General features: G+C 42.6%; 1 protein-coding gene across 1 annotated transcript; it reads right to left on the bottom strand.

Annotated features, from left to right (window-relative positions):
• Window positions 1–433: 433 nt before the first annotated feature.
• ISX (intestine specific homeobox) lies at window positions 434–27496 on the bottom strand (the record flags this gene model as incomplete). Its single annotated transcript, XM_082310770.1, has 5 exons — window positions 434–670; window positions 1328–1444; window positions 6023–6174; window positions 18638–18877; window positions 27325–27496. 5 exons carry the CDS (start codon window positions 27494–27496, stop codon window positions 434–436), a joined length of 918 nt encoding a protein of 305 aa, XP_082166896.1.
• Window positions 27497–27893: the final 397 nt, after the last annotated feature.

Raw genomic sequence — 27893 nt, 5'->3', positions numbered from 1 at the left:
CCTAAACCTGCGGAGGAAAGCCCTTTTGGCTGGACCTTGGGGCCACACACACCTCATAGCAGGCATCTTGCCTACCCCAAGCCATCAGGGCAATAGGGTTATTCAGTGTTGTCTCAGGGCTGAGTAAAATCCCAGTCCTTTTGCAGGGCTGCTTGGTGCACCAGGGACAGGCTGTCATTTGAGCAGTTGGGTTTCTTCAGAGTATGCTGCTCCTCAGGTCGACGGGGAGCTCCTTCCTGGTCCATGGTGGCTCATGCCCACATTTGCTAGGCTATGGTGACTCGTGGTGGCACTTCTGCAGCAAGCTGACGTTGTGTCACAGGCCGCCCATCATCCTGGCAAGCTTTTTCAAGGAGAGGAACCGCACACCCTCAAAATGGTCATGGGCAAGAAAAGCATGCCTCCAAAGTCCCCCACTCCCCTGTATCCTCCTCTATGTGGAGCTGGCGCAGATACTGCTCCTTTCCAACTTGTGGGGTAGTGGCATGCTGTAAGGGGAGAGGACGTTGAAGAGCAAATATGGTTTTGGGAAGGGCAGCAGGTCCAAACGGTGGGGGATGAAGGAGAGTGTGCTGGGCAGCCAGGCAGTTGTCAGCTGCCCTTGCAGTGGTGAGCAGTATCCCATGGCAGGGATGGTAGCAGCGAGCTTTCTTGGCATCAAGCTAGGAGCCTTTCAAGAATAAAAATGCAGTCTCAGGTGAGTCAATACAGACTTTTAGTTAGATACAATTTATGATCAACCTTATTCATCTCCCTGGTGCTTAGTAATTAAGAAAAGTTTAGAAGAATAGAGTCCCTAAAACCCAGTGAGCAAGGCAAAATACCCTTTGTTCTAGCCATGGAAAAACTCTCGACAGGGAAAGAGCCTGAGTGCCAGCCTAGACAATATTAACTGTCCTGGACTTACTAAGGACATGGGTCAACAGCAAAAAGCGCTGGTCAGCCTAACAAGGCTGGATGTTGTAAAGAGATACTGTCTATAAAGAAACATGGCTTTGTGGCTGCAAATGTCATATTTCTTCCTGTTCAGGAAATTTCTGATGGTAAAGATATTTTGATCCAAAGCATGATTTACAGGGAAGTGATTTAGAAGTAAAATGCAGAAGGATCATCCTGCAAGAGGCACCTCATGGCATATTTACAAAACAGGTTTCATTTCATGAAGAAATATGTTATTTGACCATATTTGCTGGGATTTCTCTTCATCATATTGCCGTTTTTGGTTTTCCAGTCCTCCTTATTTGGGATAGTCCTATGCAAAGAGATGACCTGGGGAAGGAGAGCTGTCTCTCCCTCAGTGGCTTTATGCATAGCCTCTGATACTCACTGTGGTATCTGACTTGGGAGAAGGAATGAAATCAACTTCTGTCAGATGCTGAAGGCCACCAAAGTTGCCAGATTTCTCGTGTTTCCTCCACTTTGCTCGCTGGTTCTGGAACCAGATCTGGATACGGGCAAGAAAGAAAAGGCACACAAGTGAACAGGAGGTGCAGAAGGAACTGCTCACATCCAACTACTTTCCCTACTCTCTAAATAAGCATCAGAAAACATTGACCTCCCGCTCAGCAGAACCAGGAACTGAACTTACAGGAAAACATTGGGTACGACAGAGCACTTTTCACACTTTGCATAGCATGTGGGATCTCTGGACTATCATGACAGCCTCTTTTCTCTCACAGCTGACAGAAAGGCTAGGATCTCCCTATTCAAGGCAAGACAGCGTCACAGGGTGCAGCAGGTCTTCCAGGGCTCTCCTGGAAAAGCAGATCCTTTCACAGTCAAAGCTTTGCAGCAGTCAAGGCACACAGCATTCTGTTTTCTCTAGGAGGTGCTATTTGTTGCATGACAGGGCTCTTTCACCCTGTTCTCAGGTGAATAGACTGGGAAAAGACCCACCTAGATGTTTTGCTGGGCTGCAATAAAAATGTGTCACCAGTGGAGATGTAGTAAGAGTTCTTCCTATATTTAGCTGGTAACATTTTGAAATTCACGTAAGGGACCTAAGAAAAAGACCCAAGGGGATACCACCTTCTAAATCACTCAGCAGTCTGAGTATGTTATCCGCCATGTCTTTTGCACTGGAAAACTGACAACTAATTTTCTCAAGGGAATTTCTTTCATCTGGCAGCTGATTTGACCTGCCTGGCTTCTGACTGAGGCACACAAGTATTTATTGTGCAGCCACAGTAGTGCATCTTGTTGCATTGCTGTGAAAAGTTGAATCCCCCTTTCATTGTAGTTTCTAGCTGGCTTAGGAACTTGCTGCTTGAATGTAAACATTTCTTTCTAGGCAAGTGATTCACATGAACACAAGGTATTAGTGACCAAAACCAGATGCTGCTGGATGTAAATATGTGTGTATTTTAAACCCAATAATGAGCAGCTCAGTTATTTCTGCATCTCTTGCCCAGGAAGTAATGGGAATGTCAGGAGCCCTCTGTTGTATTGCTGATAGTTAGCAGTATCTGAGGTTACTGAAAGGACAGTCCTGTTATCTGGATTTGCGTGTGTTTGAGAACTGCTTAGTCTGTATGAACTGCTCCATTCCCTTTCTACCATGCAGGAGTTATATGATGAAACAGCACCATAAAAACGACTCCTCTTTAACACCGACAAAGTGATTGAGGGCAGAGGGGGGACTGAAGCCAAAATTCAACCTCTGAAGTGCTCCCTACAAAATCTGCACATGGGATAAAGTCCTCCCTTCAGGGATTTTTTTTTTTTTTTAAATAAAGGCAAAGCTGTGTTCACAGACTGAACTGCTCTTTTTTGCCCAACCAGCTCTCCAACAGCCTTACCCATAAAATGATTCTCAATGCCCACCCTGAATTTCTTTTACTGGGATTTAAACCTATTCCTCCATGCTCTGTCTACCACAGACATCAAGCTATTGATATCATTTATTCTCTGCATGCTACTAACAATTTTTCCAATGTTCCTGAGATATGGCACTGAGACAGAGCACAGTATTCCCATGTGTGTTCACAAAAGTCACACCAGTGCTAAAGCCAGGGACAAGTGCTTCCTTAATCCTGCCTGAGATTTCACAAAAGACTCATTTGCCCTCTCAGTGGTCAACAGGTTGGCCAAGGAAACAAGGACTAAAACCGAATGCAGGAGGAGAGTGGCATGCCCCATGTTGTAGGAATGGCCTCCATTTGTTGCTTTGTACAATTGTCCCTTTGTTGTTATCTTGCAGACACATGACCAGTGATCCAGAGCTTGCAGTACTAAGGAATCAACCTTTTCATTATTTTCCAGTCCCCTAATCTTCTTACCATTTCATAGCACTACCATTAAAGATTTTACTGATTATGTAGTTCAAATTCTCATTTGTGCCAGTAAATGCTTCCTATGAAAGACCACCTTTGAAATGTCTTCATTTGCGTTTGGACACCTGTTGCAGACCTAGCTTTTCGTCTACTAGCACATGCCATTTGATCTGCTCTGTTTTCCTAATCCAAGCAGAGTGTAGGACCAAGGCAAGGTCTTTACAGTGACATGCCATCAATGTTATTACCTTTATCAACCAAATACATAGAATCATAGAATCATAGAATCATAGAACCATAGAACCACAGACTGGTTTGGGTTGGAAGGCACCTTTTAAAGATGATCTAGTCCAACACCCCTGCTGTGGGCAGGGACATCTTTCACTAGATCAGATTGTTCAAAGCCCTGTCCAACCTGACTTTGAACACTTCCAGTGATGGCATATCTGCAACTTCTCTGGGCAACCTGTTCCAATGTCTTGCCACCCTCATTGTAAAGAATTTCTTCCTTATATCCAATCTAAATCTACTCTCTTTCAGTCTAAAACTGTCACCAATAATCTCATAATAAAAAGCATTAAATATATTACCATTTCTTTAATTCTTCATTAACAGGGACTCACATCAGCTTTATTACTGTTTTGCCAAAAATCAAGGTTTGGCTGACAGGTCAGTCATTATCTGGTTGTCCTGTTTACCCTTTAAATACTGGCACAACATTAGATTTCTTCAAGGCCCCTGGAATGTCTGTTGTGCCCCAGGCCAGATTAAAAATCAGCACTGATGACCCAAAGTGCTTCTCAAGCAGCATTTTAAGTACTACTGGAGGTAAGTCACCTAGATGTCTGGATTTAAAAATATCTGTCTGTAGCAGCTGCTGTTCAACATTGTCCTTATGGAAAGTGTTTCATCATCATCGTGTGATACTACCACCTTACCTGACTTATTTCCAAGGTTAGAGCAGAAATTATGACTGAACATCTTTGCCATTTCTGCATTATCCTTGACAGTCCCACTGTTTCTATAAAGTAACAGATCAATATAATTTTTCACTTATTTTTTTGTTTGTTCTTAATGGACTTTTATTGAGTTTCTGATGACCCTTAATGTTTCTGACCAAAATTTTGGCCTGTATCCTTCTGCTTTGCTTATTCATTTTTTATAATTTCTTGTTTCTAATGTATACTCATTCAGCATCCTTCATTTTGTGTTGCAGGTAGGCATGCACATATGCAGGGATATAATTCCATCTATCCACTTAAACTGTTTCACAGCAATCATACCTTTGTTTCTTGATTGGAGGACACAAGCTTTTTCATGGTTATGAAATGTTTCACTTGGTTAGCCAACAGTTGCTCACTTTTTCTTTCCCAGTTAAATTATCTCTCTGAGGTTATTATTTGACTTATACTGCTTTTAGCTTTGTCAAAACTATTATTTCAAAGTACCAAGAGCATATATGAATTCTCTGCACTCTATTTTGTTTATATGTGACAAAAGCAATCAATCAAAATTATAACAACTTGTAACTTGTACCTAAGCTACTGCTAATTTTTAGTTCTGTCGTCCCTTTTCCCTTTATCAGCCAAGATGAGATCAAACACAGAATTTACTGTGTCATGTGTAACACTATCTAAATTGGGAATTTGCCATCTGCAATTTGTACACAAGGGGCTTTTTACTTTCTTCGTGTACGTCTCAGGTTGATGTTTCCCATGATAACTCTTTTTTATTTTTCCCCCTACAGATTATAAATAATTTTTTAAACAGAAGATTGTCCTGTTCTTTCATGTGATTTGCTGTTCTGTTGGGAACACTGACTAGTAGCCCAGCTTGTGCTTTATACCATTGGAAATGCGTTGTGGGTGCACTGATATCACTAATGGGCATATTACAGTTATGCTGTTCCAATTCTTCCTGTCACCTAACTATGAAGTAATATCATCATGGTTAGTCGATAGTCCCAGGCATGTCATAGTCAATAAACTGCTCTGTGTTGAACTTTGATTGTTAGAGTGAGATATGTGTGTAGAAGTACACTGATGACTCTAGCATTATGGCAAGTACAGAAACTGCCTTGTGCAAAAATCATCACAACAGTGCCTGGTAAACAACACCAAATTCCAATACATGGTGTTATGTATATTTTAATGTAGCAGACTTCATATGCAGTAAACATTTGGGGTCAATTTTAAGCTCAGTCAGCAAGACTACATTACAGCTGGGGGGAACTAGATTAGTTTCCGTGCACTGAAATTACAGCCAGGGCATTTATAGCCTGTGATATCAAAATACAGAACAGTAAGAAAGCATTTTCATTTGGGCAGTTATTTTCACTTTTTTTGAGACCCTGTAGAAGATGGATATGGATGACAGTTTGTACTGGATATACATTAGTCTATAAAAGGTTGATAAATGATTAATAAATATTTTCATAAATGGACGCTCTGTCTCTAGAGAGTCCAACAGGTTGCTCATAACCATCTGTAACTCCTATTTGCTATGCATTTAGTATGCTTAGAGCTTCTGTTAACCCTTTGATTAATCCCATTTGGTTAGTCCCAGCTGGGTGACAAATACTTTTTTCAGCATTTGTAAAATGAGAACAGTGACACTGGCCTCTTCTGTAAGGTAACAGAAAGGTCACGTATTTATTTCATTAGTGCTGTCACCCAGGCATAAACTATTAAGAACGTACTCTGAATAAAGAATTGGTGCAGTGAGCATAGGCTTTTGGAGACACAATGTACCTGAACTCTGGCTTCTGGGAGGTTTATCTTTGCTGCCAGTTGATTGCGAACATGGACATCTGGGTAGTGAGTCACTTGGAAAATCTTCTCCAGTTCCTGGAGCTGCTCAGCTGTGAATGTTGTTCGGATTCTCCGTTTCCCTTTCCTCTCAACTGTGCAAACAAGGAAAGGTGTATCTCATTTTATAGGAAAAGGCTCACAGGTCCAAAAGAAGATTCAGAGATCCAGCAATTTCTGTAAATTTCTATGCAACTAGGATAGCACCTTCTAGAGATCTACTTACCATAGGTGATTGTCTCCTGACCCAGCAGTGAATGTGAATGAACTCCGTTATCATTCAAGGAGTGAGTCAAAAGTGCCTGTTTGAAGTGCTAATTCCATTGATCCATTGCATGTCAACAGCTACAAAACCCTATGAATTTTAACCAAGCTAGCCCTGCAATGGGTTTGTCATCAAAGTCCTTTAGTATTGGACCAACCTTTGACCCTTTTTTGCGCCTGTCACATGCACACATCTGTTGCTAATTTATAATCCCTTATTAACTTATTTCAGCTCATAAATTTTTCATCCCTGTCTTTTCCTGTCATACTGATCTTACTAGGCTTTCTTCAAGCTCTGAGGTATTATTTTATTCCATTGTCACTCTATCAATTTTGATGAATTTCCTCCTCCTGTATGCCAGCAAGATCAAAGAGTACCCAAAATGCATGAACGCTGTGGAAGGAAGTCAGCCATTCCAGACTGACTGACTGCTTCTCTCTTCCCATACCATTCCTTCGGCAGTATTTAGGGATAGCCAGCAGTTTCACTGCAGTGTGACAGTGGCATTAAAAATGTTACCTTGCAAAGAAAAGTCATGATATTCTCCTGACTGCACAGTTGTGGCGTGGGGACTTTCTAAATAAGCTTAACCTTAAGAACTACAAGGCCTTAAAACCCATGGAGCAGCATATGGGGAACTTTGGGTGCTGTGAATTCCTAAGGGGACGCTTAGACTGCTTCATGCCTTCACCTGCTGTGGTGTGACCACTCTAAAGATTTCCCTCAGCACTCCTACACTGTTTTGAAAATGCCCTCCTACACCATGGTATTTTATTTAGATCATGAACTCTCTAAGCTGCTTGGTGTAAGTTAGAATAAGGTTTAGGTTGCTCTGAAATGATGCTGAAGGGATGATGTCTTGCAAAAAGGAGGGGGAAAGAGCAGCAGAAGTGAGATCTAAGGCAGCTGATCTGCAGAACATGGAGTTCAGCCTTGTCCCAAGGCTGGAATCCTCTCTGATACACAAATGGAGTATCTTCCAGCTGACATTGAATGACCAGCACAAAAAGCCATGGCCCAAGTGTTGTGAGTCTCAGGGTTTGTTCTGCTGAGCTTGGAAAACTGCAGCCTGATAGGAGCATAAAAATTCTAATATCACTAGTGACTATGATGAGCTTGCTACTCAATGACCTGAAGTAATTGGCAATGACATTGCCAACGTTGCTCGAGAAAATGATGTTTTTGAATAACTGCTTTTCATCTTCCATTCTCTGATGACAACTACCAATTCATACTATGTATCTAGATGCATGCATTTCCTAATGGGAACAGTTAACCAGAGAAGGTTAGCTTAGTCCCTCAAAGAGACTTTGTACTTTTTTTCCCCTTTTGTTCAACCATTAGCATAAACATTTCCTTTTGGGGGCTAAAGCAGTGCAAAAGGTAACTAAACGCCTTGGCCAGTATAAATTGGGCTCTGTGCCAACCAGAAAATGACATTTTTCATTTTGTAATCAAAACTTCATTGTGACTTTGTAGACACAGAAAATAAGTAATAAAAAATTCTGTCCACTGACTTGGTAGGAAGGTGTCTAGGAGACAATATCTGGGGACCAGTAAGTGAATGTATTCCATTGTGAATATTTCATCTTTTCTAAATCTTTTGGGTACTTTGAAAGGAAACCAGTCATGCAAGAATAACTGAGGAGTGTCATTTATCATAAACACTGTCGATACTCCCATATCTCAGTAACAGCCTAATAAAGCTGATGTCCAACACAGTTAAATCCATATCATTAGACTTTTCACCAGCCTATCAAAGTACTACTCATTAGACTGCAGCTCTGGCTTCAGCCCCAAGGGAAAAATGCTATTTACATTGAATCTTGCTGGCACTACTGGGGCAGAGATGTGAAATGAGAAATATTTTTGTGCGTTTATGCTGAAGATAGCAATGGGCACTCTCTCCTAAGAAGCCCTAATTACAAAGTTGCATCTACTTGAACCTTCCCAAAAGATGGCTGTAAGGGGGATTTATTGCTATATGGATTAAAGGGAAATATCAGTGCTGAGAATATGAATCTCGGGACACTATGTCCCCTGTAGATATGATAGAGCTAACTTCACAACGGTGTCTCTTGTCTGGAAGATTTTCACTTCACACCTCTCTGCGGGACTGGCCTCCGTATCCTCCTGGGAGACAGGTAAGATTGAATACCGAGGTGACAGTCTGTCAAGCACATCATGTTCTGTCATACAGTAATGAATCTCTCTGGTATATTTGTATCATTACAACGTATGGTATTTATATTTCTCTAGCACAGGGCAATTCATATGGCAGATCCCGACAAGTGAAATTTGTTCTGACCTTGTCATGGTCAAAAAAATTTGAGGCCCTGAGATGTTCGGTATGTCTCCCTGAACACTGAGTTGAGCTCCTGTGTCTATCCAGGGTAGAAGACTGGCTCCACAAACCTGGGAGAAGCTGCAGTCTACCTCCAGCATTTCCTGAGTGGAGCAAGAGATCCAAGCTCGAACTGTGACCACATCCTTGTTCCTGTGGTCCCAACTGTACATAAACATCTGGGATGCTGGCAGGGTTCTTGTCCTGCCAGGTTTTGTATGCCCAGGCAGCCTATGTAACTTCTAGCAATCAGAAAGCCTTCAGGAGAAATAGAACAAACCTGCCTACCTCCAGGAAGATTTCTGAATTAGCAAAAAAAGCCCCATTTTTTTTTTAATGTATTAGATTAATGAACTGAAATATAATTTCATGACTATGCAAAGCAAGAAAGACATTTTCTGCATTTTAAAATCTAAGATGTCACATCTGATAAAAAAAGTATATTTTAGTATCCCATCAGAATACAGCAAATAATGATTTAGCCCAGTATAAACCCTTCTGTCTCATACAGTAATTAGACTCTATAGAAATGGGATGACTGAAGTCGACTATGATGGGATTGAAGTGAATGCCAAAGACCAACTGCATCAGATGTCATTGCAGCGGGCATCATGCAAACAGCAATCATTAGTTCTTGCCTGTAAGCACAGATGATGACAGCCATCACCTCCTCTTCATAATGTGGAATCAAAGCTAAGGCCAAGACTTTTAGTGCCCAAACCAGAGAATACCACCTGGATTAGAAAGAAATGGTTTACATTATCAGGCCATGCTAGCTGCAGGACTTCTCCATAGAGAGTATGTTCATACACACCAGAGACAGGGACCATAATACGGATATCTATCCTTGGCTACCAGCTTGCTTAGTTGTGGGTGCTGGCAGGATGTTTGGTGCAAAGTCCATTGGATTAGTCAGCCTAGATAGACTCAAGAAATCAGCTGTTACAAACCATGCAATACCACCTCTACAGGGCCAAGGTGTGGAACAAACTGAGTAGTCAAGATCATGAGTCTAGAAGGAGCTGCAAACTTTATCCTACAAAGAATATATGAGAATGAGAAGACAAAGGCTGTGCACAGCTGGTGTAAGTTTGGGAATAAACTTTTATCTGAGCAGGGACATCTTATGAGAGCCGGACCCATTGCCTTGAACCACACAGTATTTTAAATTGTGCTGGAGATGGGATGGGGAATGGATCTGCCAGATAATCTTACTGTACTCTGTCCCACTGGCAGCTAAGAAGTGTCTAGGATTAGAGAGCATGGCTTCAGAGAGAACAGGCTTGTGAGTTTCTGGTGTCTCACATCAGCTTCTTTGGTATAAAAATGACTCAGATATAACTTGGTGATGGACAAAAGAAACTCCATATCAGTTCACTCTTAGATCCTCCACTTTTTTCCTTCTTGAAAGGTGAACTGTTTTACAGACAAGACTCTTATGTAAGGGAAGGATCTACACAGTGCTCAGAAGTGTCAATCCTACTGAAACCAGATTTTTCAAAGCTGAAACTCATCAGATTAAACAAAATACAATAACATGAGGTCAGCTATGGGCCAGTAGAGACTGAAGGACAGGCTTTGATTTCAACTGGAAATGAAATTAAATTGCTAACAAAATAGACTCCTGTGAACTAATCAAGGCTTTTGCCAGTAGGAAATCTAGAAGAATACATTTTTTTTTCTATAACTAATCAGTCATTCTATTTTTTTTTTTTAAAAAAAAACAACTATGAAAAAGTACAAAAAATCTAAGACTGTATGGTAACATTTTCCCTTGCAAGACGAAACTTCCTCTGACTGTAGCTTTGATACTTCCCTTTGCCTTGGGACCTTAGCTTAGAGATCCCATAGCAAACAACAGCGTTCAGGATTACAGTCTAATAAAGAATGTGGGTGGAAGATATAAGACTAGAAAGTGTTGGAAGTGTAACATTGGCTTTACAAACGTGGCTCTAGAGTCTCTGGGGAAATAAGACTCTGTCTGAGTTTCCTGAGCTATTTTCTATGTAAAAGCTGGGGATATTCAAGTGTGCTTTTATGCTCTGTGAAAGTCGTTTGCAGGTTAGCTGACTGCTGAAACCAAGCCTGAAAATACCAGGCAGTAAAATATGTCAGCATTTGCAGATGCTTAGAGATACAGCTGTCTATACATTGCCTTACTGTTGACATTGGAAGGGCCAGATTCTCCACGCTGATAAAGCAGTATTGCTCCTTTAAATTCAGTAACAGGCTCCATTTGTCCTCTGCAGATCTGGCTTTATTACTAGGTCAAACTTGGAGCAAGTTGAAACATTTGAACTTTGTAGAAATACAGCTTCTTCTCAAAGGTGCGCAGTGAAAGGATGAGATCAATGGGTACAAGTTGCAGCAAGGAAAATTCTGATTACATAACAGGAAAAAATGTGTTCACCATGAACGGTAGTCTGATGTGGGCCTGGAGAGGCTGAGAAGTGTCCATCCTTGGAGATATTCTAAACTTGACTGGACAAAGGCCTAAGCAACCTGATTTAAACTGGCCCTGCTTAGAGTTGGGGTTGGACAAGATGGTTTCCAGAGGTCCCTCCTAACTTATTTTATTATGTGATCTCTGACCTCCAAATATCCACATGGTCTGAAGCCCCCCCATCATTCCTTTCCTAAAAAGTAAGGGAATTTAAGCTCAAGGAGTCTGATTTGCAATTGCTTTTTTACACAGTTTTAGCTTCGCGTATTATGGCTTATTTCCACTGTCCAGTATAACACAGTTACAAGATATTAGAGGTATGAGCAAATCAATACCAAAGACTACTGCTTGTACCGGAGTTTGCTAAGTAAAAGATATGCAGCTGCAGCAATGCCATACTTGGGCAAGTTCATTCTGGACTGTAGTCTATACTAGGCAAATAGCCTATGTTACATCTCGCACTGCTGTCTCTCAGCTGCCCTGAATACGTGAACCAGCTAGCTAAATGCTGCCTCAGGGAGATCTCTGCAATTGCATCTCCCATTTGCACTTAGCCCATTAGCAGGCCAAGACTGTATCAAGCCTACTTGGTCTTACTAGAAGGGTGCATACGCTGGAGGGATAAGGAACTAAAAACCCAGGAGAAGGCCTGGAAGTCAGTGCTGGCATATCTTTGCTTTGGAGTATATAATCTAGGTAGATGAAAACTGGTGGGACCAGTTTATCTTGCTGCAATCCTCTTTGTCGTTTCTGGACAGACACCCTCTCACGCTATGCAATAACCAGATCCAAAGATTTTGCTTCTTTGACAAGAAGAGAGAAAGCAGTCACATCATAAACAAGCAAGTGGCTTTAGCTACATATCCTCAGAAGTATATTTTTCTCTATGTAACAAAGTTGACTGTATCATTTGTTTCTCAGAAAGAAACTCAGGAACGTTGAAAAAGAACCTCATTATATCTGGCTAAGTTCTGGTTTTCCCTTTTAGCCTCTTTAAAAGAAGTTAATCTCCCTCTTCTTTTTAATTCAACCAGTTATAGATACGTGGGTCTCCCAGCTGGTTCCCTCCCGTGGCTTTTCTGAATGTTACTCTTTTGTGGTGACATTCTGCTCGTGGCAGCCAAGACCACAGCAAAAACAATTGCAACTCTGTCAAGGAATTATTATAGAGCGCTGATGGCATCAGGACAAAACATGCTTGTCTGTGTACAGACATGTGCCCATGGCAGTCCCTCTCTTAGTTAAAGAGGTGGCTCACAGTTTTCAAAAGAGCTTGCGCTTCTGTATTTAGGTGGGAGTATGGCAGTATGGCTAATCTTTATTAAAGTGGTTTTCCAGCCTTTGTTAAGAAGGGCTGGCATAGCCAGAGAGACTAATCCTAATTGGATATGTACAATGTGCTCTGGATAGAGCCTCCTGCTAGCGAAATGCAACATTTAGTATCCAGCTGCTGGCCATTCAGGCATTGCAGAAGTTAAGGCAGAGCAGCATGACCTGAAGTTTTAAAGGCTTGACTTCCTTCCCTTCAGTCCAAAAGTCCTTGATGGAGAGTTGCGTCCACCCTGGTGCAGAGTACAGTGCCTAATCACCTGACAGCAAGGCTGAAATGCAGAGAGGTACAGACTTCAGGCAGTGTGAGCAGGAATGCTAAAAATACCAGGCCAGAAATCTGTTTAAGCAAGCTGCATGGCAGCGGCCAGGGGAGTTTCTTAGTCTGCTTGTCAGAGGTGTTGGCAAGGAGTAGACAGTACGTATGAAACCATTCATGTGGACAGTTCGTTGCAGAGGATGGTGCTCATCATCAGCATGAGCCCCTGGTGAATTTCACTCTTTCCATCTGACAGCAAAGAGATGACGGTGTTTACAAATGCTGCTGCCCTGAGATGGTGTTGTGTGTACCTCTGGCACAGCCAGTGGTCAGCCAAATATCTGGAGGGAGCATGCAGGCCATGGTTTGAAGGACCCTAACTGATATGGGCGTATGTTAGTTTCCAACACCTGGCATCAGTTCTGTACCCAGACTAAATGACCTGCACCTTCATGAACTCCTTCAGGTCAAAGTGGATTTGGGGTAGATTTATGTGTAGTTTCCCCATTCAGCTAAATCTCAGGCATGAAACATACTTTCTCTGAATGTTTAGCTGTTGCCAAACTTCACCTTAAAAATGAGAGAGGAGTGACCAGCCTAATCCAATAATGGTTTGCACCGAGGAAAACAGGTTCCCCACAGCTCTCCCCACACTCACTGGTCAACCACCTTTGTCAGAAAGGAGCCATTTGTCCATGCAGAAAGCTGAGCTTATTGCAGGTTGCACAGGCAGCCTGTTTTCTACTTTATTCCTGCTCTTTGTGGTTATTTGTACCTGCAAACCTCTAGACATCAGGCATGCTTGTTTACATCTCTGCCTCACAGTCTGCTCTCCCTCCAAGAAAGCATAATTCCATCATTATTTCAGTGCGTAGTCTCTGCTGTTTCCCATTTCAGCATAAAGCACTTGCATAAAGCACTTACAGTAGGTAAAAGGCCTGCCCTCAATTTTAAAGAACAGTAATTAAAAGCACCAAATCCCGACGTTGTAATGAAAAGTTCTCAGACAATTTAGGAGAAGCCAATAAGTACTTGTAAGACCTTTGAAATAAACTTATCAAGATGTGCCATCAACTTTGCAAGTGGTCACATTACACAGATTTGACTAGCAGGAACAAATTAACCTCTGGGTCCTGTGTAATGTACCCTTTGGATCCAAATTTCCCAGGAATGAAGGGGCTGTTCAAGGTAAGCATTGAATGCTAACATTTGCTTTAACTAAAAAAACCCCAGACCCCCAAAAACATGAAGAAAAAACACAAACAGAATTTGTGATAGTCCCCCAACTGCTGACAGCTTTGCTTTCTTCAGTGCTTACTTATATCAGTGAGACTTCTATGTGAACATAGTCTGAAGGGTGAGAGTAAAGGATTCAGGTTTCATGCCTTTCATTTAATATCCAGGGTGTGATTATAAACAGCCAGTCTTCAAAGAGGGAGAAAAACAAAGAACCAGTCTTCAACAATGCCTCAGGTAAACCCACCAAAACAAGGTCAATGGTTTGTTGCATTTCTAAATGTATATAGGAATACTGCACTTCAGAGACACAGGGCTGCAGGGACTATTCACACTGACAAACAGAAGACTGGTAAGACAGTTAATGGCAGCAAAATTATATATATAGGCATTTATTTTTTCCTCCTGCTTTTCCTTTTCAATTAGAATTGCTTCCTTTTGTTCTGCAGGACAATGGGATGCTTGTGCCCTTTCTCGCAGGGCCGTTGGCATATTCTGGGCAGCCGATATTTGTCTGTGATTGTGATTATACAGTGCTTCATTGTCTCTTGGGTGTTTTATAAATGCATTAAGATAAGTCAGCATATTGGGGAAAAGACTGTTCTGTGAGAGATAAACCATGCTGTTTCACAGGGTACATGGATTTGACCACGTTGTCCATAAATGAACAGTACAAATGAATTTATAGCTTCAGAGAAAACATAAACACTAAGCTAAAGATGCCTGCAACTGGCATCAATGCAGAGGGAACATGACTTATACTGGAAGTTCTCCTGGACTGAGATCATCTCTATATTTCCTGTTGTCTTTATGGTAATTGCCACCGGAATTTGTCAATATGCTTTGGGATCAAAGATGCTACCATAATAATAAAACTATTAGATTAATAACAAGATCCTTGAGCTCCCAGTCAGCAATGTGCGGAGGATTTCTGCTATGGAAATATTTGGATGATGTTGACTCATTATGGCAGCCTCCTCTACAATGAATAATGAAGACATGAGCTGCAGGAAATAACATTGTCCAGTTGTTCCCATGGCCTGAAACCCCCAGTTTCTGGTGGAATTAGGAGCCAGCTCCATTTATTGAAGCCTGATCTACCTTGTATCTGAATTATTGCCCAGAGAAGTAATCCCACAAGACTGGGCATCTGCCAGTGTCTTAAGGTGATGCTGCTATCTGGCTTCTCCAAGACACTGAGTGCTCCCTCACTGGAGCAGAGGACTGGAACCATTACCCATGTGCAATGCTGGGCATGCTCATCCACTGCCTTTGGATGTAAATAGTTACAGCACACACACACAAATGTATACAATCAGACCCAGCACGTGTAAAAGACGTTGCAAAAGAATTGCCCATGAGGATCTGAACTAGGCTCTGATCTTGTACATGGCAGTCTCCAGCAGGAGCTGCCGTAGGTCAGGCAGGCATGGGGGCATGTAATCTTCTCAGGCTCCAGTGCTCAGCTGTTCTGAACTGGTCAAGTCTCAAGGACATCACACAGAGCAGAGAGAAGGAATTAAAAAGAAAATGGGAGCTCAGGATTTAACTTGGGTGTTTCCAGGGACATGTTGCTGTGGTGCTGAGCGACAACCACAGGAGTTTGCCCTGCTTGTTCTTAAGTTTTGAAGACCCTGGTAGTGATGGTGTTTGCACATAGCAAAATTGCAGCAATTAATCATTTCACAGAGAGCTAGCCCAAGCAGAGTCTGTACCCACAGCTCCGAAGTAAAGCCTCTCTCAGAATGGTCTCCTAAAATGGGTTTTATCAGTGCTGCTTCCCAAGAACCAGCTTTTCCGAAGAAGTTCCGCTGAGCTTTTTGTGCAGAAAGCCACAGGTGAAAGCAGCCAACATTCAGAATGAAGGCTTCCAAATTCAAATGAGGGCTTAGCAAAACTAAATGCCACTACCCGCATATCTCTAGCATATGGGGGCTTTTCTCTTTTTTTGCTTCCAATGCAGCCTCTAAGTTCAAAGTGCAAGAGGCATTGCTTCCTGAAAATGGTTTGTGATAAGGGCATAAATCTATTTAGTTTAAATGCCACTGCATTTCTAAACCACTTAGTCGCAGAAGCCATTTTGTGGGAAAAGCAAATTTTTAGGAACACTACAGTGTTACGGGGTTTCCTGGAAATACACTCAAAATTCACACTCCAGGTCACAGTCAGGGTGCTCTTGCTATCTCAGACCACCTGCCCATGAAGGGCATATTGTCATAGCCTCCTCCTCATCTTTCTCCTCCTATCCAAAAAAGCACCAGGCAAATCCCAGCCCTCCTGCCTCCAAGGTGATTGTATAGCACGCTTGATTTCTTCTGCTCCCTGACAACTATACAGATGTGTATGCTTAGTCAGAGCCTACTGCCCTTCCTCACAAATTATGCAGGTGTTTTATGTAGAAAGAGGTGGGCTGTGAGAAAGGGGTGAGGGAACACCCAGCCAAGACTTCTGATATCTTTCACATCAGAAAGCTCTCCTGCTGCTGAGGTTGGTGCCACTTCCCTGGGCGTTTGTAGGCATCCTCAGTGTGGGTGTGAGGGAGGTCCTGGGGACACCTCCATGGCATATGCTATGGGCATTTGGCACTGCCCGGGTGCCTTGTTAGAGGATCCGTAACTGGCCTATAGCAACCATGCCAAAAGTGCATCTGAAGCACCACAGAGTCAATAGGCATGCAAACAGAAGTTCATTTGCCATCAGCTCGAGCTGTAAGGATTACAGACTGCTCCCATGGATGGAGCCAGTCCACCTCTCCTGCAGGTTCTGCTGCCAACGTCATCTAGGAAAGGTGACACCAGCCACAGCCAGAGGCAGGAGAAAAAGAGATGCCAGCTCTTCCCCTCTAACGTAAAGTGGAGGAAGGAGGCTGAAGCTTATGATGCTGGAAAAGATTTTAAACCCAGGCCTCCAGCTTTCTGCTAAGAATGACACAGTGCGTGAATGGGATCCAAAACATCATTGTTTGTGCACCACAGGGAAAATGCCAGTCCAGTGTTTTAGGATCCTCCCCTCTCCTTCAGCCAGTTTCTGTCAAAGGCTCGGCAACTGCGGGAACCAGTAGCCAAGAAAATGGCAGATCATTAAACCTCTGCTTGGTTTCAAAACCCCACTGCCACCAGGGAACAGAGGGATTTTGTTTAAAATGCCTTTAAAATATAAGTTGCTGCTGAAAATGCCTGCTCAGCTCTGCTCAGTTTTGTGCAGATAATTACATGCTTCCCTCCCACTTTGCTGATGAGGCTGGTACTGACCACTGGTCAATGAGGCTAAGTACTGAGTTGGGACACCTGCCTCCCTCCTCTGGAAGGGAGGACACCTGCCTCCCTCCTCTGCCTCCCTGGGAAAGCCACCTCCCAGCTCTGGTGTGAACCCCATGGCTGGGGACTCCCTCTCACATGAAATGTACTCCTTTTTAGCACTCACAGGCAGCTCTGAGTAACAGATAGATACTGCCCTGGCTCTTCTGCAAGGAGGCAACGTGATATTGCCCAGCTGCCATCAGCTGCCTGCAGCTTACGGGGCAGAGGTAGGCTAAAATATCTGGTTATGTTACAAGGTTTCTCTCTTCCTCAAGACAGACGCTGTCTCGTGCAGGAGGAGGAGGTGACAGCAGCTTGTCACAAGACTCACGTATACCATAGCAGCAGCAGCAGGAACAAGGCTTTTCTTTCAAATGTATTTCACAGAAAGAAATGTTTCCTTTGCCAACTTACAGAGTATGGGCCGAGGAAGATGTGTGGATCTCACTGAAGCCAGCTGAGTAACCCTGCATCTGCAGTCACATGAACCCATTAGGAGTCTTCACTGGACTTAATTGAAATTGCTTATTTTTTTCTTTCAGAAAGAAGTGAATAATAACAAGCCATGCAGAAAACACCTTACTGGTGCTACTGAGAACCTGTTTTCTGGAGTGTAGTATAATCATCTGTATTAACCTTTCCTAAAACTCAAAGAACTTAAAGAAGTTTTTGTCTCATGCTACTAATAAATTGCACTCTGTTAGGAACTTGTCATGTTCAGGTGCCATGCATCCTGCTTAGCTTAAAGTCTCTGTGCAACATATTGGCAAAGTATATTTGTGTTGTCCTTTGCTTTGGCTAAGCAATAGACTGCTGTTTACCAGTGCTCACAACTAATGAAATTAGCAGACCTACCAACACGGCCAGGCTTGAAAATTGTGCCTGACACATCCTGCATGCCAGACCTATTGAACATCGACAGTTTGCCTGTGTGCATGCTGATGACCTCTTCATCACCTATGCAGTGGGTCCAAGGTGTACAGAACACATCAAGCTGATTCATCACGTTCAGCAGCCTTGCTCCTTGCATTGTGCAACGCCCATTTACCAAGAAATGGGCGTTGCATGACCTGGGGAGCAAGGCTGCTGAACATGGTAACTCTGTAGATTGCCAACCCAAGTAGGAGGGCAATAAATACCCAAAGCAGTCCCTATCACTAAAATTGGTAGGGTTGGCAGGCCTGAGATAGGTCTTTAGCTCAAAGGGTGGCTGTCTATGTTTTTGAGAGTGAGACTGAAGAACCATCCCTGTGACTCAGCCAGGAGCTTAGTAGTAGAAATATTTGTGATGTCTGTTGTTAGGTATTGCCATGTACATCATTGTAAGATAACAGTAGTTGTTTTGGGTACTCTGGGAGAAAGTTTGGATATAGAGGCACTCACCATGAAGTGGATGGCCCGCTGGGAAATCGCATAGCTGATCTTCCTCTTCCTCATGTTTTCTTTTGCCTTCCAGGTGTTCACGTCCTGTGTCCTCACCCAGGAGGGAAACTGGGCTGTCAGTAGGTCTGCAGCGAGCTGCCTGCACTTTCTTTGCCCTGGCCATGGGTGTAGCACATGTGGCAGGGAGAAGCATTTTGGCTGAAGGTAAGTCACAGTCTAACTGACTCCTGCTGCTGGAATCTGTGAAGGACGCAGCACAAGACAGCTTTCAATAAAGCAACTTGTTCAGTGCACCTTCCAGTTTGTGTGAAAAAAAGAAGCATGGGTGTGGTCTAGATACTTTACCATTCAAACCTGATCATATTTAAAATGGCCTTAATCCTTCTGTGCTATGCATCAATGCCAGGATGACCCCCACGTTGCAGGGGCATGATCCTCAAAATCTAGCCTGTTCTCCACTTCCTTCCACCTTAAAACTTTCAATGGTCTTTGTGGGAGATTTTCAAAAAAAGGACTATAGAAGTAAGAATACACAACAAAATGATCAAGGGAGCTCAGCTTCCCTGTCAGTATCCAAATTGGTGGCTGCCTTTTCTGAAGAACTCAGAAGTACAGTAGATGTGGAGTGTTAGCAAAGGCTAATTTAATTGAGGCTTTGAATATTATTGTGCATTTAAGAATAGTTATTGTATAGGGTAATTCAGAAAAGATAAATTACATGAATTGTATAACTACAGGTGTTTTATATTAATCTAAGTCCATGCTCATTTTGTCCCTGCATAGCCCTATCCCATGACTGGATTAATCACCAGTCAAGTTAATCAGTAGATAAAGATAGACGTAGTAAGAAAAGATGAATAATTGAACAGCTGATTAAGACATTTTAACTGATGTAGACATTAGATGAGAATAAGGGTAAGGTAAGCATTCATAATATAAGTTAAGAGGTCAGATTCTTAGAATTTAAAGATGGTTTTAAATAGAGCATTGTGAAACTAGACATAGAAGGGAAATAAATGACTTTTATGATCTTGCATCGGACCAGTGGTTGAACTGGTCTACGTGGCCAATAAACAAGAACTGAAATGGAATGCAAAGAACCAGTTTACCGATGGAAAATCAAGAACTTTCTGCTGACCAGAAGAATGAATAATTGAGAACATAGTGGAAACCCTAGGTGGACTTTGATAATTATGTAATTGTTATAGAAACATATATAAGGTGACAATTGTAACGCTTAGTTGCCACTCACTGAGGTGATGGCCCAACTCTGAGTTGTTAATAAAGCAAACCTAGAGATACCCACTTTCTAGTGAAAATTCTTCAACATGGAGCTGCTCTGAAAATCTGTCAGCAAGATCATCATGGAATTTTCTGGACACCAATTGCCTTTAAAAATGTGGTCCTCTCTTAAACGTCCCTATAGGTACATCTACCCTATAGGAAGATGGGTCAGAGAATAGGCTAAAGGTCAGTGTCTTCCCCAGTTCAGGTCCATTTGTTGTTTCTTCTACATCTGGGCTGCCTGCTGCTCAGATTTAGGCATTGGATAATTCTAAAGGCAGCCTTTGCACAGGCTGTCAAATTTCCCATCTGCCTTTGTGACAGGTGACACTGGTGATATCTAGGAAGGTACTGACAGCCAAGTCATCTTCATGAAATCATCTGCGCGATCTTGTTGACAGGACAAACATAAGAGAAGTGTATCTTGGCCCATTTTTATGAAGTGCAGCCATAAGGTTATCTTAGATTTGAGCACGGGTGTTACAAACAATCTCAGTGGGAGCTGAAGGTAACGTCAGCAGTAACCAGTGGTGACATGTGCTAGGACACCTGACCCTGAGTGGTGATGAAATTGGTCACAGAAGCCACGATCTTTCTTCTGCCATAGTGTTGCCTTATTACTAACACCATCATCTCCGTGTGTAGCAGGGCCAGTGCAAAGATTTTTCAGATTAGTTTTCTGCCCTCATTAATGTAGTATGAGTCCTTACTCTTCTTTATAAAGGTAACCTTGCAAAGCCACGCACTGAAATATAACATGCTGGGAAGCCTCGTAGTTCAAGGCAGTGGGCTGTCTGTGGCTGTTAGCATCCCAAGAGAGGTATACCAAATACTCCCATTCTCTTACGCGTTCTTTTCTACATTAAAGCCTCACCACAAGCCCTAATTCTGAGTGCTTTATATGCTGCGTTTGGTAGATGCAATCAAGGCTCAGGCTTGACTCTTCAGAGATGAGATAACTGGGTCTGTGCTGTTTTAATGGCAAACCTAGAATTTGATCTAGTTTTCCTTCATGTCTGGATTTCTTTGCTTAGAAAGGTGGAGTAAGAGGCAACACATAAGCATAATCGACCCATTGGGGAATTTAGGTTCCATGGTTAGCATGACCCTGAATTGAATGTGACAGCACAGGTTTGTCTGCTATTACCACCAAAGAACATTAAAATCTTAATGCAATAACAGACTGTACTCCTGAGCAGTCACCCACATCTAGGCTCTGGGGTTTGCAGCACCTGTGGCTGTTCCCCTCTTCCCTCTCATATCTAAATAGCAGCAAGTGTGAAGAACCCCAAGAGATTGTACTTGAAGAAACTCCCTTTTTTAATACATATTTTACTTCTGGTGCAGTATCTAGCATTGGCAAAGCTTCTAACTTTTTAGACTTGTCAGAGTTTTATTTTGTGAACAAATAGCAAGTTCTATTTGTAACCAGCCTCGGAGCAATGATAATTATAACATCTGGAGACAAAGTGCCCAATTCTGCCCTCAGTAAAAGCCCACACAATAGGAATTTTACAGAGGGCTGACACTGACATGAAGAAAATGCAGTTACAAGAGCTCTGGAAATTAGCCAAAGCCTCATGTCAATAAAGGATGGTTGTTCAAATGTTATCTTTTCAAATTATCACCAATCTTTGGATAAACTTCTAAACACAATTGCATGTGTCCAGCTGTGCTGACCTTAAAAACGTGATATGAGGTCCACCTTTGTGTTTGAGGCATATTATGCAAAATGGGACTCATTTAATTCCTTTAGGATCAACTAGGTTTGAGTTTTCTGATGAGAAAACAGGTGAGGTTTTGAACAATATTTGTGGGATAAAGGGGAAGGATAGACCTAGGAGTGGTCACTAGCATGGGGCTGGGGTTAAATGATTTGCTCAAGAACTCAGAGGATATCAGTGTTGGCATAGCTTCTTAGCCCAAGATTTCTATCTCAATCCCCCATCCCTAAATTAAGGGCTAGTTGCACTCCCTTGCTAGATGGGATGCTGCGAAGATTAATATGTTACAGAATTGATGGTGCTTATATCCTACAGTAATGAAGAACTTAAGGGTACCTGAGCAAAGTGCTCTTATGGGCAGTGATTAAAGCTTTCTAAGAATGACGCTGGCATTTTCTAAATTATAGAAGACTTTTCACATGTCTTCATGCTTCATACACAACTTTCCTCCTCAAAATTTTTCTTTGAGATGCCCACATACCCCAGTGATGAGCACGACTTATGTATGAGCATGGATAAGCTAAGGAAGAGAAAACAGGGAGGGAATGGAATACTGTCCTAGGCAGATGGGAAAATACCAATGTCTCTGTGAACTGGTGAAAAGGAGTGGGAGGATCTGTTGTTTGAGATCAAAGAAGCAAATTAGAGTGGCATGAACCTTAAAGAGACACTGGAAAAATCAAGGAAGTTTCTGGAGGATAAGATTGAAGGTAGTTGATACTGAGTTTAAAGCACATATCTGAGAGTTAGGAGCCCCAAGGTCCAGCTCTGTTTGCATTGCAAGCTTCTCTGGTGCTTGCTGTCCTGAACAAGCAAGGAGACTGAGGTGGTAGCTCTTTAGGCCAGCCGGTGTTTTTCGGTGCATATTCATGTGACTCCAGCAGAGAGCTCTGAAAAATACCTATGAATTGGCACAGGGTAAAATTTCCTCCAGAGAACACAGTTTTCTTTTTTTTTTTTTTTCAGGGATGGCAATGACATTTCAGCCTGGCACAACATGAGATATTTGTTACTGTCATGCACAAAAATGACTTTGACTTGTGGCTCAAAATGGTCTTTTTGGCTTGACTTTCAATTGCCCAGGAAAAGATGGAAAATTTAGGCAAGAGAGTAAGATTTCCTTTTGGAAGCAGGAGGTTATTTCGGATGGCCTAAGTTCCTTTTAAGCCTTTTTGTGTAATCACTGGAGAGAGACAGACCTGCTGTAAGCATAAGGCTTATGATTTTAGGGTCTTACTAAGGCTGTGAACAGGGAAGAGTCTGTCGCTGAGAAGTGCAAGCAGCTTTTTATTGTGCTTTTTTTCTCTTACTTCTGTACCTTTTTTTTCTATTTTTTTTTAGGTGGATTGTTTTCCCTTGTAATAGGTGGGGTGAATTGGCGATATTGGCCAGGTGGTATCTGTTCAGTTATATTCCTTCAGCTATTTCCTCTTTTGCAATAAATCTGGGTGGAGTGTTGGTAAGGGTGAAGTAAACAATCACCATATTGACATTTGTGTGTGAAGCAGCAGTTGTATTCCTAGTAATTTGCATGTCCTTGACATAATGGGGCATAACACAGGCAGAATGACAAAATTACTGTATCTGTTACTGCTTTTACTATTAATTTCCTAGGTGTAACATCCTCATCCTAAGCTCTCCTTGACTTGATAAAGAACCTGCTGTTGGTGGAACCTCACTGACAGAAACCGGGGGAGTAATGAACAATTATTTCAGATGTACTTTCAAGCACATTGAAATCAAGTTCCCAGGAATTTCAGAAGAAGGATTTCTTCTGAAATAGGCCTGCTAGTCTTCTCTGTTTAAAATGAAAGAGTTGGCACTAGGGAAGAGATCAGCACTTGCTGGATATTTATTTGTGTCACTTGCAAAGGCCATGGTTATGCTTTCTAGGCACTGTTACAAAAAGAAGAGAGGGAAAGCATAGACTGAATACTAAAATGTCTTGTTCACTATTCCTTTTTCAACTTGGTAAGAGTCTTTCAAAAATTTCAGTAGACTTCAGATCAACAGCTGCCGTTCCAGGTAATCTAGTAGTTGTGTTTGTGCAGTAAGCTCACAAATGGCTAATACTGCAACTGGGAAGTCGGACACTCCTGAGAAGACTGCACACTCCTTCTTCCAAGTGCCACTGGAATTACACTCACAAAAACCTGTGAACTTGGGAGTCACGCCCAGAGATCTTCTCATACATGATCAAGTCCTGCCCCATCTTTCCATGAAAGGCTGGCACTGTACACCACAACATCTTTTTTGTCAAAGAATCATAGAATAATTTAGGTTAGAAGCAACTTCTAGAAGTCATCCAGTCCCGCACCCCTGGGTTTTCTTGGGAAAGGACTCCAGGGTAAGCTTTGTCTATGTCCCTCATTTCTGACATTCTGCATCTTCTGGTCCTCCGGTCCTAACCATCTCCTCAGCTCTTAACGGCTAGATTTAGACTTCAGGGCAAGTGTGATCTTGGTACCTAGACTGCCTGGATCAGCAGATGAGCTGGATGATAATTTCTGGCCTGGGTATTTACCTTATGGTAGCCATGAGTATGCGTGTGGTGCCAGTTCTTGCTCTCATATGGATCATGGCTTGACTCAGATACATACCATATGGGATGTGGGAAATGTTCTTAAAATCCATAGTAAGATATAATTCAGCCCTGACCTGTAGTACTTCCTTCTTTGCTGCTGCTGAACTGTTCCAGGAAAGCAGCTGGATTTGTGTCCCGTCCTGGACTTTCCAAGAAGTTCCCTAGCTCATTTAAGTTCCCTGACCTTGGCCATTACCAAGCCAAACTACGTATGACTGACTATTTACACAACTTGTTTAATGCCAGTGTTATATGGCATGAAGTTGAATGACTTTGATGAAATACAGCAATTATCCCAAGATGTGCAGCATAGGGTATTGCACTTCTGAAATAAATTAACCTTATCTGCAAAAATCGGCAGTTCTGCTGGGAAAGCAAAGGGTAATAAGCTTAGGCATCTCTTTGGTGTTAGTAAGAAATCAACAGTGAAAAAGCTTAATTTTCATTCTCTTTTTTAAACATCCTTGATCAATTGCAAAAGCAACATACAACAACATTTTGGAATATCTCTACATCTTTCCTGTTTTCCCAACTCCAGTGACAGTTAAGTGAATCTTCATGTGTATATGCTATTTTCATTAGTTAACATTTTACATTGCCGTAAGTATATTAATCCAACCTTGCTTTCTAGCAGTGGAGAGAAGAGACTATATTCTCTTGCTGCAGCTACAGTCTATGGCTAGGTGATGAAGCGAAGTCAGAGGCAAGGCCTGGCTGTTCTTCCTGCATTGCTTTCAAGGTGAAAAACTGACTGTACTCTCAGGTGGAGCAATTTGGGATGAGACAGTACTGGCAGTGCAGTAATGCAGTCCTAGGAACCCACCACATCTTGCATACAGATTTTTCAGACCTTGTGCTTGGAGCGGCACACTGAGCCGAGACGTACACTGAAACAGGGCTTCAACATATTGATTGTGAAACAGACAATATAAAAAGGTCCTGTCTGTGCCACACTCCTTTGTTCCCAGAGAAGAGTCTCATGTTGTTAAAATGCAGTTCTATGGTCCATGTTATGAACAGCACTGACTTCATTTTCAGTGGTGTTGTAAAGTCTCATTTTGGATCCAGTAGCACAAAGTGACTGCCACGGGCCCTCTGTAAAGGACTTTCAGCTCACAAAAGCTCACTCCCACAAGAGCCCATGCCAGCATTTCCCCCCTTTGGCAACCTGGCAACTGGGCTCCTTCAGCACACTAGCCCCATTACGCTTGCACCAGCATCAACTACGTCCTTGTCCACCTCTACAAACTACCAAGCTCTCGCTTGTTTCAGGACTGTATTTCAAACATGGCCTGCGTCTGCTGTTGTTCAGGTCCAATCTGCACTAGCAGCTTTAGGAAACCTCTAAATGCTGCAGTCCTCCACAGTACCAGTGGTGAAACAGCCAAGCAACACTAGCCGTGGCCTTCAGCAACCTCATCTATCTTTGAAGCTGCCCTTTCTTGGAGCAGCAGGCTGGACTTCCAGATGGCCTTGAGAGGTCCCATCCAACCTCAATTATCCTTCAGTTCTGTGAAAATTCAGCAGCACGCTATCCCTCTCCCCCATACACAGGTTTCTGTGGAAAGCTGCGGGTACTGGCAAAATGGCAGTGATTGTATACTCAGCCCCAATGCTTGGGGCTCCCACGGCTGTGAGATGTGTTGTGGGCTGGCTCTGCCCCGTGGTCAGGAAACAAGCTCTGTACAGAGACAGTGATCTTGCCCTGTGTTCAAGGTAAACAAGAAAGTGCAAGTCTTTTGCAAAGCATGGCTGAGAGGCAGTGTTAGTGGGACTGGGCTCGAGCCCAGCTGGTAACTAACGTTACACTAGTGAGTGTGGTGCTCACTTCACTGTAGTTTCCTTCCTGATTTAGGTCTTGTTTGCTTTCCAGTCCAGGTCAGTATCCAGTTTGGACATAAAAAGAGCTGAAACTATGCGATTAAGCAATGATTACTTGGACTGCCAGGTTTTTGGAAAAAGACTCTCTCCCTTACTACTGGGTGGTTCATCCAGTGTCCTGGGAAATGGGGTCCTGATCTATGAAAGGATCTCTCTGTGTTACAAAAAATGAAGTGTAGCTTTAAGCTTCATTGAAAGCAGTTGAGCGAGAGGTGAGTGAAAATTTTCTGTCAAAACTACAGGTTATTTTTCAGTTAAGTGGATGTGTTTGTATACATAAAACATCTCCTTTTCACAGAAGATGTAGATTAAAAAAGAAGAAGAAATACTAAATGCAGAAAATGTTCGCCATTGGTCTTTGTTAAAGGAAAAAAAGAGACAATTTCTGTGGGGGTAAAAGTTCACTCAAGGCCAAAGTAACTAAACTGAGAAAACTGAAGTCAAAAAGGCTAATGCATTTGCTGGTTTGCTAAGATTGAAGTCATGCTAGTTTTCTACTAGCTGGTTTTATTTAGTTCATGACAGGACCTAGTGTCCATGATGATAAGGAGAAATGATTAAACACAAATGCTTTCTCTTTTCTTGTTCCAGCAATTGAGTTCTAATACTCCTTAGCTACCATTACCCTTACAGACCATTTCTTCTGCTTGAAGATGAGTGGTTGGATTTATCAGAAAATGGTACTGATATGAGATTTGGCTGTAATTCCAGACAACAGTCAGCTGTTGGTACCAGTGAGACACCAACAACTTCATTAAGTTGCAGCAGTTTTAGGCTAGCTTCCTGAGTTTGAACGCCTGTCCTTCCTTATGACAGGCATTTTTTTTTTTTTAATAACTAGAGTATTGTTTTTTTAAAGGGAAAGACACCAGGATGTTGTATTTGTTTACAATAAGCACTTCTCACTGTTAATGAAGAGAGCTACCCACAATAACTGTTCAGGTTGCATACCCACTTCTTCAATGACACTGGAGCTTCATAATGTACAAAATCCCACCAAAGGCTGGCAGCAGAGCCCAGTCTACTGCAAGGCTGAAAGCAAATTATTTTTTAAAGATTATTTCTGTTTATATAATGAATGATTTGTACCTGATTAGGGAAATCCCAGATTCCTACAAAAGCTAAAGAATAAAAATTCTACATAATCAAATGGGATAGCTTTAGGGGTTAAAAAGAAAGGAGTATTTTCATTAAGTGTTATAACTGGTACTTACCAAAGGCCAGTGGCGACCCTGCTTTTAGGGCTGGAGTTCTCTCAGCGTAGTTACTTCTATTCCTGGTTTCACTGCTTTGGGTGGTGCTGGCAGAAGGTTTCTTTAATATTTCCTCAATGGAAAAGGACAGGCTGGGCTTCCCCTGGCCAGCACACACCTGGGGGTCTGTCATCTTCCTGCCAAAGTGGCCAGAGGGCAGAGAGTCCTCTCCTGCTCTCCTGGCTCTTGGTGCACCCCGAGAAACATGCAGCTGGGAAGGTGCGCGTCTCTCCCGACTTGTGCCCGGCTGACCTGCAGGAGCGCTGGGAGGAGAAACAAAGGCAACCCACGAGTGAGCACACATGCGTGCTCCTCTCTGCCGATCAGCTTGGGACCAAGACCTGCGCTCCTGTGTCTGGGGAAGACAGCATTAGAAGTGGAGGTGAAAAGTCTTACCAACCCCACCCACTGCCGAACATCCCCCAGCCAGTGTAGATTTATGGAGCTCTGAACAATCGTGTGGCCATCCCAGGAGGAGGTGTGCTCCTTGCAGACCTGGGCAAAAAATGCCCTGGGAAGGGTTGCTTCTT

This window comes from Platalea leucorodia (assembly GCF_965183815.1).
Source record: "Platalea leucorodia genome assembly, chromosome: 4".
NCBI classification, from domain to species: domain Eukaryota; kingdom Metazoa; phylum Chordata; class Aves; order Pelecaniformes; family Threskiornithidae; genus Platalea; species Platalea leucorodia.
Note: the sequence above shows the minus strand (reverse complement) of the source record. Positions and strands in the feature narration are given on the sequence as shown.